We start from the raw sequence: 14,201 nt of genomic DNA on the forward strand, positions 1-14,201 counted from the left end.
GAGGTTTCATCAGTCATCATGTGGTTTCATCAGTCATCATGTGCTGTTGACCCTTACCTAACAGCCCAACGGGAAGTACCTTCAGCATGAAATATTAAAACCTGTTGAGGATTTCAAATCACTTGGTCACTTTGGTCAAAGTGCAGAAGCTACTGTGGCGAGCTAGTGAGTCAATAACACCACAGCTCCACCACTTCCTTTTCGACAAGTCCTAACCTGTGGACTAGTGGTAATGCTCCCGGCTTGAGTTACATGGATACTGCTCCCCACTTCCACCATTCTCATTCCCACTTGCCTGTCTCCCCCTCCAACTGTCTAATCAAGCTGCTGTGGGGAGTGAGTCAATAACTCCACCACCTCCTTTCCCTTTGTCTTGTATGAGAGAATCGTCTCTGAAGATACCACTAATTGAGATGCATCTTAGTGTTAATAATTGAAAACCCTATGAGAAGGTTCTGACAAAACAGGCCTTGATGATTTGTTACCCTGATGGTCATAGATCTATTGTGAAAAATTAAAGCTGGAGTAAATATGGAGAAGTGCACTTACGAATATATGATTTTTCTTTTAAAGAAATCGATCATCAGAACTGATGCAATGTCGTTATCAACATTATCCTCATGAATCATCCGTCATGAGTCATAGGATACTGTATACTAGATAGAAATTCTGCTCAAGGCCAGGGTATCACCAGCAGACACACACACACACACACACACACACAAACACACACACACACACACACACACACACACACTGAATACACAAAACTACTCACAGTGTGCACATCCGCCCTCTCAAAATATTCAATTTCTATACAGATTAGATTAAAATTGAATACCCATCTTTTCCTTCTTCACAAATAAATGCAGATTGAATGCGGTTGATTTGATCTAAACACGCATCTCCCAAACACCTGCTATTAGGATCCTTTGTTGGAATGGAATGACAGAAACAGAAACTATCCCACTGAATCGATTCATGAGTCATGTATTGAGAAATGATAACCCAGTCTATTTCCCTGCAGTGGTTTCAGCGCTCATGAGGCATTTCTAAGTTATAGTCTTCAAGAATCAATGGTTACAGTGCCTTGCGAAAGTATTCGGCCCCCTTGAACTTTGCGACCTTTTGCCACATTTCAGGCTTCAAACATAAAGATATAAAACTGCATTTTTTTGTGAAGAATCAACAACAAGTGGGACACAATCATGAAGTGGAACGATATTTATTGGATATTTCAAACTTTTTTAACAAATCAAAAACTCAAAAATTGGGCGTGCAAAATTATTCAGCCCCCTTAAGTTAATACTTTGTAGCGCCACCTTTTGCTGCGATTACAGCTGTAAGTCGCTTGGGGTATGTCTCTATCAGTTTTGCACATCGAGAGACTGAATTTTTTTCCCATTCCTCCTTGCAAAACAGCTCGAGCTCAGTGAGGTTGGATGGAGAGCATTTGTGAACAGCAGTTTTCAGTTCTTTCCACAGATTCTTGATTGGATTCAGGTCTGGACTTTGACTTGGCCATTCTAACACCTGGATATGTTTATTTTTGAACCATTCCATTGTAGATTTTGCTTTATGTTTTGGATCATTGTCTTGTTGGAAGACAAATCTCCGTCCCAGTCTCAGGTCTTTTGCAGACTCCATCAGGTTTTCTTCCAGAATGGTCCTGTATTTGGCTCCATCCATCTTCCCATCAATTTTAACCATCTTCCCTGTCCCTGCTGAAGAAAAGCAGGCCCAAACCATGATGCTGCCACCACCATGTTTGACAGTGGGTATGGTGTGTTCAGTGTGATGAGCTGTGTTGCTTTTACGCCAAACATAACGTTTTGCATTGTTGCCAAAAAGTTCAATTTTGGTTTCATCTGACCAGAGCACCTTCTTCCACATGTTTGGTGTGTCTCCCAGGTGGCTTGTGGCAAACTTTAAACGGCACTTTTTATGGATATCTTTAAGAAATGGCTTTCTTCTTGCCACTCTTCCATAAAGGCCAGATTTGTGCAAAATACGACTGATTGTTGTCCTATGGACAGAGTCTCCCACCTCAGCTGTAGACCTCTGCAGTTCATCCAGAGTGATCATGGGCCTCTTGGCTGCATCTCTGATCAGTCTTCTCCTTGTATGAGCTGAAAGTTTAGAGGGACGGCCAGGTCTTGGTAGATTTGCAGTGGTCTGATACTCCTTCCATTTCAATATTATCGCTTGCACAGTGCTCCTTGGGATGTTTAAAGCTTGGGAAATATTTTTGTATCCAAATCCGGCTTTAAACTTCTTCACAACAGTATCTCGGACCTGCCTGGTGTGTTCCTTGTTCTTCATGATGCTCTCTGCGCTTTTAACGGACCTCTGAGACTATCACAGTGCAGGTGCATTTATACGGAGACTTGATTACACACAGGTGGATTGTATTTATCATCATTAGTCATTTAGGTCAACATTGGATCATTCAGAGATCCTCACTGAACATCTGGAGAGAGTTTGCTGCACTGAAAGTAAAGGGGCTGAATAATTTTGCACGGCCAATTTTTCAGTTTTTGATTTGTTAAAAAAGTTTGAAATATCCAATAAATGTCGTTCCACTTCATGATTGTGTCCCACTTGTTGTTGATTCTTCACAAAAAAATACAGTTTTATATCTTTATGTTTGAAGCCTGAAATGTGGCAAAAGGTCGCAAAGTTCAAGGGGGCCGAATACTTTCGCAAGGCACTGTATTTCCACCAACCATTTAATTTGTTTGCCTTATTTATCAAGCCCTCATGGTTAACTTGAGAGTTGAACTAATGCATTCTGAGAAATGTAGTAATGTCCCCATATTGAACAACACGTAAGTGATTAATGAAATATAATAACTTAGAATATTCACATACAGGATTTAGTTTTCCTTGATCATACATTTTTTGTAGTTTTTCCTGATAATCAATTGTAGACTACACATCATTTAGAATTTCACTGAATTCTATTTCCTTACAATTCTGTATGCTGTTCACTATATAAAATTCAAACTTAATTGAAAGTCAAGAATTGAATTGGCGTTTACGAGGCACCCTCAATTCAATTATGAATTGAGCCCAACACTGTGAGCTGCCAGTCCTGGATTCCTGCTGCATCAGATAGTGCACCTCCGAATACTGTGTTGATCAAGGGCAATGGGACGTGAAAGTAGTTACACCTGACACAACAGTTGACAGTGAACGGCTGACTATTTTCTTTATGATATGTCCAAACTCTGTCTAGGCCCAAAAACATAGACTCCTTATTCAATCTTGGAATGCACATAAGTGCTTTTTAGGCACAAGTATATGCTGCCATGCCAAAGCCCCCGACGTCCACGGCCGACCGCCAAAATACATAGATGGCTACCACCCAACAGCATCCCTCAAGCTCCTTCAAGTAACTGACGAATGAATTGACTGTCCTGTCATTCATCGTGACAAATTGGATTGACCTGAAAGACCTTCAATTGTGAAGGTCAGGTCAGCCTGGAGAAAGTGAGGGGTTGACTTGATGATAAGTCAAGACACACGAACACGCCAACACACACTCCAGGCAGAGGTGGCCCTATAGACCTTCCTCAGGTTGTATGATAGCCCTCTACCTGTGTGCAGGGGAACGGGATAATAATGATGGCGAATGGCCTTATCAGACCTGGACAAATGGGAGGCTTCAGGGTTCCAGAGTGCTAATTAATCACATGCAGGATAACAAATTACACCATTTAGTGGTAGGCCTTAAAGGGACAATCTACAGTAGCTACATCAATTTTTGGACTTAAAAATGTATTATATGTACAGTGCCTTGCGAAAGTATTCGGCCCCCTTGAACTTTGCGACCTTTTGCCACATTTCAGGCTTCAAACATAAAGATATAAAACTGTATTTTTTTGTGAAGAATCAACAACAAGTGGGACACAATCATGAAGTGGAACGACATTTATTGGATATTTCAAACTTTTTTAACAAATCAAAAACTGAAAAATTGGCCGTGCAAAATTATTCAGCCCCTTTACTTTCAGTGCAGCAAACTCTCTCCAGATGTTCAGTGAGGATCTCTGAATGATCCAATGTTGACCTAAATGACTAATGATGATAAATACAATCCACCTGTGTGTAATCAAGTCTCCGTATAAATGCACCTGCACTGTGATAGTCTCAGAGGTCCGTTAAAAGCGCAGAGAGCATCATGAAGAACAAGGAACACACCAGGCAGGTCCGAGATACTGTTGTGAAGAAGTTTAAAGCCGGATTTGGATACAAAAATATTTCCCAAGCTTTAAACATCCCAAGGAGCACTGTGCAAGCGATAATATTGAAATGGAAGGAGTATCAGACCACTGCAAATCTACCAAGACCTGGCCGTCCCTCTAAACTTTCAGCTCATACAAGGAGAAGACTGATCAGAGATGCAGCCAAGAGGCCCATGATCACTCTGGATGAACTGCAGAGGTCTACAGCTGAGGTGGGAGACTCTGTCCATAGGACAACAATCAGTCGTATTTTGCACAAATCTGGCCTTTATGGAAGAGTGGCAAGAAGAAAGCCATTTCTTAAAGATATCCATAAAAAGTGCCGTTTAAAGTTTGCCACAAGCCACCTGGGAGACACACCAAACATGTGGAAGAAGGTGCTCTGGTCAGATGAAACCAAAATTGAACTTTTTGGCAACAATGCAAAACGTTATGTTTGGCGTAAAAGCAACACAGCTCATCACACTGAACACACCATACCCACTGTCAAACATGGTGGTGGCAGCATCATGGTTTGGGCCTGCTTTTCTTCAGCAGGGACAGGGAAGATGGTTAAAATTGATGGGAAGATGGATGGAGCCAAATACAGGACCATTCTGGAAGAAAACCTGATGGAGTCTGCAAAAGACCTGAGACTGGGACGGAGATTTGTCTTCCAACAAGACAATGATCCAAAACATAAAGCAAAATCTACAATGGAATGGTTCAAAAATAAACATATCCAGGTGTTAGAATGGCCAAGTCAAAGTCCAGACCTGAATCCAATCAAGAATCTGTGGAAAGAACTGAAAACTGCTGTTCACAAATGCTCTCCATCCAACCTCACTGAGCTCGAGCTGTTTTGCAAGGAGGAATGGGAAAAAAATTCAGTCTCTCGATGTGCAAAACTGATAGAGACATTCCCCAAGCGACTTACAGCTGTAATCGCAGCAAAAGGTGGCGCTACAAAGTATTAACTTAAGGGGGCTGAATAATTTTGCACGCCCAATTTTTGAGTTTTTGATTTGTTAAAAAAGTTTGAAATATCCAATAAATATCGTTCCACTTCATGATTGTGTCCCACTTGTTGTTGATTCTTCACAAAAAAATGCAGTTTTATATCTTTATGTTTGAAGCCTGAAATGTGGCAAAAGGTCGCAAAGTTCAAGGGGGCCGAATACTTTCTGTATAATTGGCTATTCTAAGTACTAAGGGTTAAAGAGTATATGAACATTATTTCCAGGGAAAATGTATATATTCTTTCTTTTCTTTTTTTGTTTTTCCCTGAGTGAGGGAGCTCCAAAATGCAGGTGTTTCAGCCTAGCTCAGTGCTTTCTGTGGTGGTGGGGCAAGCGGGCAGAAAACACGGAGCGTTGAGCCATGATTGGCTCAGTGATCTGTCACTCATGGGGACACTACGTCACCTAAGGGTAGACTTTGAAAATATTTGCCCATCCAAGGCTCAAGGTCATTGGCCACAGAGAAAATGATGACAAATCACGTATATCTACAGTAGCTTTGATTGGACTGTCAACATCATACTTTCAAAATCTTAGCTAGCAGTTATCATCATGAATAAAATTGACAATCTACTGGCAAATCCTTTTTAATCCTTGTCATATGAAGATAAATAATGAAGAGAAATTATAGATAAAACATTTCGGTGCTCATTGGCCATTGGATATAAACATTGCACAACAAGTTGGAAATCTCAAATTCAACAATGAGTGGTTTAGAAGGAATCAGTGGCTAACTGTGAGTTTAAGACAACTGGGACCTTGGGAAAAAATGAGCTACAACTGGGAAAATACGTTTAGAAATATCATCCAACTCGGAATTGTAAATTGGGAACTCCGGCCTCTTACTAGAGCTACGACCTGAAGATCACTGACGTCATCAAGATTCAACCTTTTTTTTTTGTTCCCAGTTGTCTTGAAAGCACCATAAATCCAGAGAACGCAAGACTTTGATGACAAAGTTTGATGACGAAATTTGCCCAAGTAGGACCGCCACGCTACCTTCCTGTTCAAGTGAGCACAGCACAACAAGGTGAGTCCAAAAATGTCTTGCATGCTGCTGCATAAATGATATAATATGCCAGGAAGATATGTATACTGTAGCTAAGAAAGTCATACTAATTGTTTGTTGTGTAGTAAGCTGTTAGTAGCCCATTTGCCTCACCCTAATAATTTGGTCTATTTTCACCTCTTAATTTCACCTAATGTTCTGACTTGGTGGTGTTTTCGAGAAATGTAGTCATTGAATAGTGTAAGAGCTTTCTTTGTCTGCTTATATGTCCCCTTTATTTACCCTATGATTCTGACTTGGTGTACAGGGAGAACACTGTAAGAACGGCCCATGTTCTGAATTCTGTTGCTGTACATTTCAAAAGTGCTGAACAAATAGTTATATTGACGATGTCCATCCTTGCTCGCTCGTTAATGTCTTAATCGGAATTACGGATTGCCTCATGTACTTGTCATCCACTTATGCCATAGTTTGTACATCTCAATTGTCTGTAGAAACCAAATTTGTTATGGTATAGGGGACGCTTGCGTCCCACTTGGCCAAAAGCCAGGGAAAATGCAGCGCAGCAAATTCAAATAAAATGATTTAAAAATCAAACTTTCATTAAATCACACATGTAAGATACTAAATTAAAGCTACACTCGTTGTGAATCCAGCCAACATGTCAGACTTTAAAAAGGCTTTTCGGCGAAAGCATAAGAAGCTATTATCTGATGATAGCACAACAGTAAACAAAGAGGGTAGCATATTTCAACCCTGCAGGCACTACACAAAACGAAGAAATAAAATATAAAACATGTCTTACCTTTGACGAGCTTCTTTTGTTGGCACTCCAATATGTCCCATAAACATCACAATTGGTCCCTCTGTTCGATTAATTCCGTCCATATATATCCAAAATGTCCATTTATTTGGCGCGTTTGATCCAGAAAAAAACCAAATCACGCAACGTCACGTATTTCAAAAGTTGCCTGTAAACTTTGCCAAAACATTTCAAACTACTTTTAGAATACAACCGTAGGTATTTTTAAACGTTAGTAATCGATCAAATTGAAGATGAGTCTATGAGTGTTCAATGAGTGTTCAATGAGTGTTCAATACAGGAAGACAACAAACCAAGCTACTTTTCAAGTCTTGCGTCTTCAACTCTCAACAGTGTTACGCAGTTCCTAGATGGCCGTACTTCTTCATTGCACAAAGGAATAACCTCAACCAAATTCCAAAGACTGGTGACATCCAGTGGAAGAAGGAGGAACTGAAAACAAGTTCCTAAGAAATATTGTTTCCCAATGAGAAATACTGAACAGACGGAGACCTAAAAAAAAGAAATCTGAACGGTTAGTCCTCGGGGTTTTGCCTGCTACATAAGTTCTGTTATACTCACAGACATGATTCAAACAGTTTTAGAAACTTCAGTGTGTGTTCTATCCAAATCTACTAATAATACGCATATCACATATTCTTGGCATGAGTAGCAGGAAGTTGAAATTGGGCACGCTATTTATCCAAAAGTGAAAATGCTGCCCCCTATACCTTAAGAAGTTTTAAGCAAGTCAGCTTTATCAGCTATCTTTTTTGAAAGGCAGTAAATGTGAAAGGCAGTAATTGAGGCTGAATGAACTGTTTCGCTGCCAGACTAGAATCCTCTGACAGCCAGGTATAGCAGTGGTAAGGTGTAGGGACTGCTTTTGGGACTCTGCTGTTGGGACAGCTTTATGTAGGCAATGCAATTCATGTATTGTTTAGTGTTGTGTTGTGTAGTGGTTTTGCAGGGAATGCATCCCACCTCTTTTTTGCCCTAGCAAGATTTACATGCAAAAATCCCCACTGAGAAGGTGCTTCTCATTTCAAGCACATTTTCGTCCCCTTTCCTTCTCCTTGCCTCCTCTCCTCGATAACCTTTGACCTTTTTCAAAAGGAGGCCAGAGAGGACGGAGGAGAGAGGACGCAGAAGTTGAGCAAATCCAATTGGGAAAAGGCCTATGACTTTGTGGAATTTCATTGAATTGCACCAAATTAAATTCTACTGTCACTCAAACTCAAATTCTATTTCTACATCCTACATTTCTACATTTATTTATTTATTTTGCTCCTTGCACCCCATTATTTTTATTTCTACTTTGCACATTCTCCCATTGCAAATCTACCATTCCAGTGTTTTACTTGCTATATTGTATTTACTTTGCCACCATGGCTTTTTTGCCTTTACCTCCCTTATCTCACCTCATTTGCTCACATCGTATATAGACTTGTTTATACTGTGTTATTGACTGTATGTTTGTTTTACTCCATGTGTAACTCTGTGTCGTTGTATGTGTCGAACTGCTTTGCTTTATCTTGGCCAGGTCGCAATTGTAAATGAGAACTTGTTCTCAACTTGCCTACCTGGTTAAATAAAGGTGAAATAAAAATAAAAATAAAAATGATGTGGTCAAATCAATTCAAATTTCAACTCATGAGTTTTGAAAATCAATTTGAAAATTATGAATTAAGCCCAGCTCTGATCGGTCTCTCTTAAAGGAGAAGTTTTATTTTTTACAACCAAATCTCAATTTATGTTGTAAATGACATTAAAGAAGTGTCCAGACACTTTTTTTTACATGTTTTTGATAAATATACCCCAAACAGCAAATCACTTCCTCATCCTCAATCTAAGAGACTAGTCAGGATCGAGGCAAAGATGATCGGAGCAAAGTACAGAGAGATCTTTGATGAAAACCTGCTCCAGAGCGCTCAGGACCTCAGACTGGGGTAGGGCTCACCTTCCAACAGGACAACGACCCTAAGCACACAGCCAAGACAATGCAGGAGTGGATTCAGGACAAGTCTCTGAATGTCCTTGAGTGGCCCAGCCAGAGCCCAGACTTGAACCCGATCAAACATCTCTGGAGAGACCTGAAAATAGCTGTGCAGCAATGCTCCCCATCCAACCTGACAGAGCTTGAGAGGATCTGCAGAGAAGAATGGGAGAAACTCCCCAAATACAAATGTGCCAAGCTTGTAGCGTCATATCCAAGAAGACTCGATGCTGTAGTCGCTGCCAAAGGTGCTTCAACAAAGTACTGAGTAAAGGATCTGAATACTTATCTAAATGTGATATTTCTGGGGTTTTAAAATACATTAGCAGTTTTTTGCTTTGTCATTATGGGGTTGTGTATGTAGACTGGTGAGGGGGGGAAAACAATTTAATCAATTTTAGTAGAAGGTTGTAATGTAACAAAATGTGGAAAAAGTCAAGAGGTCTGAATACTGTCTGAAGGCACTGTACTTCAAGAAATTCGGACTTAACCTCATCAATCACGATGACCTGAGTTCTGTCACTAAGATAATCATGAAACCACGAACAGGCATCAGAGCTCAGGCCTATCGAGGACAACTTATTCAATAAAATAGTATGATCAACAGTATCAAAAGCTTTTGACAGGTTCTCAAACAAAGCAGCACATTTCATTTTAGTGTCTAAAGCATTGACAAGATCATTAACAACTAAAGTGGTTGCTGTAATAGTGCTATGCCCAGGCCTAAACCCTGACCGGTTTACATTCAAAATACATTTCTCAGATAAAAAATATCAAAGTTGTACATTTACGAAGGAAATGGGTTGATAATTATTAGAGGAAAAACCCAGCCAAACTCACTCATTCCTTTATGTTACAGTGTTAAATAACATTAAGATGTGAGAACAATATTTTGTGTGAACAAATGTTTCATTTTGGCGTTATAATAAGTCTTGTAGCAACATGGACATTTGTTGTGGAAATATGTTGCAGGTCAAGTCGACTACAAAATCCACAATGCAATGCTGTCTCTATGGGCCAGCTGGCTAGCTAGATAGCAAGGTAGCAAGCAAACGTAGCTATACACAATAATACCAAAGACAATATCAGCATGTAAAGTAGCTAGCTAGTGTAGTTTGTTTAGGTGATTTTACAGGTTTCTCCTTTCTATAATATCTCTGGCAACGGCACCATGCAATGTACCCTGGACTAAAGAGGCAGACAGGAAAAATGTGCCAGACCCTCCGTTAAATAACACACTTTTCAAGGTAGGAATATCGCAAAAATATGATCAATGGCTCATTCGAGAGAAGACATTCCCCCGAGTTATCACTTTATCACAGTGCTACGTCATACCGGATGGATTTCTGCCTGCTTGAATGCCAATAACTCAGAAACACATGAAAACATGAAATGACCCATGGAATCGATAGAACATCAATCAGAGATGCACAAAAACAATATCATATAACCCATTTTTTTTAACATTTCCTTTAAGATCACTACTATCTCCACCCTTATGGAGTGGCAACACAAGAGCTAATTTCAATACTTTTGGAATATTCCCTGATAACAATGTTAAATAAAAAATGTGGGTTATTGAGCCAACAATGATGGGGTGCTGCACACTTGGTCGGCCGCTGTGGATTTCTTGTTGTCTATTGCTAGCAATGAATCCAGGACTTATTTTTATGTTAGTAACCTTAAAGAAAATCTTGGACTATCATTTATTTGATCATTCAGCAAGTTTCCCCTATCAGCATGAAGCACAATATATAACGCTCGTCTGTGATGGAAGAAGAGGAGGACCAATGCGCAACGTGGTAAGTGTTCATATTTGTAATAATGTAATGAACACTGAACAAAACAAATAAACCTCCAACGAACAGTCCTGTATGGTGCTGGAAAAACACTGAACATAAAATAATCACCACAGGTGGGAAAAGGTTACCTAAGTATGATTCTCAATCAGAGACAACTAGCGACACCTGCCTCTGATTGAGAACCATACCAGGCCAAACACAAAAACACCACATAGAAAAAGGAACATAGACAACCCACCCAACTCATGCCCTGACCATACTAAAACAACGACATAAAAGATCTACGGTCAGAACGTGACACAATATCATTGTGAATAGGCTTAGAAGTTATTTCAAAGAGGTAGCCCGCTGAAATAAAATGGTGATTAAATGCATCAATGATGCCATTTTTTTTCCCGGAACGAGGCCCATGTCTGAATTAATTTGTTGTGGCAGAAAGAAGGAAGTAGAACCCTTCAGGGATTTTACATTTTTCCAGAATTTAGCCAGGTTTCAATTACAATCCAAAAGAGCGGTTGCATAATAATTCCAGAGTGTACCAGGCATTCGATCTACCTTTAACCCTTCATTTTTTGAAGGGAGCATGATTATCCACAATAGTATTGAAGACATCTGTAAAAAGGCTGAAAGCTACATCAGGTTCAGGGACAGCTGAAATATAATCAAGGTCACTAAAATAAAGATCATGTAAAAAAGCCTGTTCACTGAAGTTTTTAAAGTTCCTCCTTGTGACGTCACTAGACTTAGATTTTTGGTATTCCTACATCTCTAACACAAAGAACTGGGCAATGTTCATGAATATCTTGGGTGAAGACACCAGTATTTTCCTCTGGTGTATTCGTTGAAATAAGATCAATCAGAGTTGACTTTTAAGGCTCTTTAGAGTTGGGCCGTGTAGGCTTAGTCACCAGCTGGGTTAAGTTTAAATCATTACACATGTCTTTTAGATTGTCTGAAGCCTGCATTTCCCAATCATAATTTAGGTCACCCAGGATAATAACTTCTGATTGAGTATAACAAAACAACAAACTAGTTAACTCCTCGACCCCTATGACAGTTATGGATACATTTTTCCCCAAACAAAGGTTGAAAGATAGCTCAAAGGTTTTGATAAGGGAAATGGATTTCGTTAAAGAGACAGCGAAAGGATTTTTAATAAGAATGGCCACCACCTCTACCCTGCCTATCGGTTCTAAACACATTATAACCCTAAATATTAATAACAGAGTCCCAGAATGTCCAGATTTGTCTGCATAGCCCATATCTCGATGTAATCCAGTTTAGGAAGTAAGCTCTTAATGTTCAGATGGATCAATCCAAGTCCTTTATGGATTTTAAAATCACATAACTACGTTCAATAGGAAGTTGCAGGCTCTTTCTGATGGCTGATATTGATATAGTTGATATGGCTATAAGGTTGCATAGAACTCCCCCATTTGGTCTACTCTACTCTATAGAGGAAAGACTGCAACCAATGTCAATATTAGGAACTCCCAGAGTAACCAATGATGGAATGTTATTAACTGACTTGCATGGGCTTTGGTTGCTATCGTGCATCAACTCAAGTCCTCTATGTGATTTGAAAACCGAGTGGGTATTACATTGTACATTTAAACTAATAACACTGGGTGAGCAGACCACAGCGGGCTTCTCTTTTGAGCTAAAAATAGCAGATCTAAGAGTGGAGTTCAATTGAATGAGTACAATATTACAACTGACCCCTGGCAGTATCGACAACAGTACGACAGTAATGCTTAGAAAGGATGGGAGGTATTACCTGAGCGGTGCTTGGACTGTCTTGGACTGTAAAAATCTTAACGCAGCCTTGAAATGTGACAAGAGGGTCCAGGATCCTAGATGGCTTGGGTGGAGTCCATCATCTCTTTAGAGCATCTTCGTTTACAAAAAGTGTCCGAATAGTCAAAAGAAGTTATGAGTGGCAGCTGTCTATAAACCAGATATGAACTGCTATGAGCCTGCTGAACTTTTCGCAGCTGCGACCCAGCGACGGCACGGGGCCAGAGCAGGGTGTTGATGAGCTCAATAAAATCCTGTTTCATTAGCTCTGATTGACCCTTTTTGATGTAATCTGATTCCACATGCGCTACGACAGCAGCTACCTGTAGCAGCAGGCTACACAGAAAATCCAATAGCTGGATAGGGGAAACGTCTCGTGTTGAGCAAAAGGGAATGTATAACATTGTGGATAAAGTTTGGAATAACACAATTTCATGTGTATAACATCTGAAGACCTGCATCACTATTCTGAGAGCTTTGCCGTTTCTAAAAGATCGTATATGTGTGTTTTTGGAGCCTTTGTTCATGTTTTTTTGGGGCCCCCATACTACACAATGAGGATGAGGAAGTGATTTGCTCTTTGGGATGTTTCTTTAAAAAAATTGTCTGGACCCTTCTATAACATGCCATTTACAATAGAGGTTTGGTTGTAAAAAAAAAAGAAAAAAGATTTGGGTGTAAAAAAATTACTTCTCTGTGGATGACGATGTGGATGATGAAGGTGTCTCTCCCACTCACCTGTGGATGATGCGTTTGCTGCGGAGGTAGCCCAGCGCCAGGGCGTTCTCACAGACGTACAGCTTGACAGTGCTCTCTGAGAAGTGAACGTTCTGCTGGAGGTGGTAGCGCAGGTCTCCTCCCAGCAACAGATCCACTACCATAAACATGTCCTCCTCATCCTGGAACGAGTACCTACAGGACAGGAGAGGAGGAGGAGGAGGAGGAGAGAGAGGAGGAGGAGGAGAGGGAGGAGGAGGAGGAGGAGGAGGGTGTGAAAGAAGAGATGGAGGAAGAGGAGGCGGAAGAGGAAGATGTGGAGGAGGAGGAGGATGAAGAGGTGAAAGAGGAGGTAGAGGAGGAAGATGTGGAGGACGGGCTTGTGGAAATGGAGAAGGAAGAGGAGGAGGAGGAGGAGAGGGAGGAGGAGGGTGTGAAAGAAGTGGAGGAAGAGGAGGCAGAAGAGGAAGATGTGGAGGAGGAGGAGGATGAAGAGGTGAAAGAGGAGGTGGAGGAGGAAGATGTGGAGGACGGGGTTGTGGAGATGGAGAAGGAAGATGAGGAGGAGGGGAAGGGAGAAGAAAAGGAGGAAGAGAAAAAAGGAAGGAGAAGAAGAAGAATATGACGTCCCATATTTCTTACATTTCTTATATATCCTAACAGCTTACAAGGTTTGATATTATTGTATTGTATTGGGAGTCAGAAACCAAATTGCTGTAATGTGACTCTTATGCAACTTGCCTTGGGGCGACAGGTAGCCTAGTGGTTAGAGCGTAGGACTTATAACTGAAAGGTTGAAAGATCGAATCCCCGAGCTAATCTGTCGTTCTGCC

General features: G+C 40.5%; 1 protein-coding gene across 1 annotated transcript in view; it reads right to left on the reverse strand.

Moving 5' to 3' along the window:
- LOC110537745 (serine/threonine-protein kinase 32A-like) overlaps window positions 1–14,201 on the reverse strand; it is a 67,035-nt gene that overhangs the window by 31,315 nt on the left and 21,519 nt on the right. Inside the window, exon 5 of the mRNA XM_036937763.1 lies at window positions 13,390–13,563. Within this exon, the coding sequence (XP_036793658.1) occupies window positions 13,390–13,563 (174 nt within the window). The remainder of the gene's footprint in view (window positions 1–13,389; window positions 13,564–14,201) is intronic.

Source organism: Oncorhynchus mykiss, chromosome 12, assembly GCF_013265735.2.
Source record: "Oncorhynchus mykiss isolate Arlee chromosome 12, USDA_OmykA_1.1, whole genome shotgun sequence".
Taxonomy (NCBI): Eukaryota; Metazoa; Chordata; class Actinopteri; order Salmoniformes; family Salmonidae; genus Oncorhynchus; species Oncorhynchus mykiss.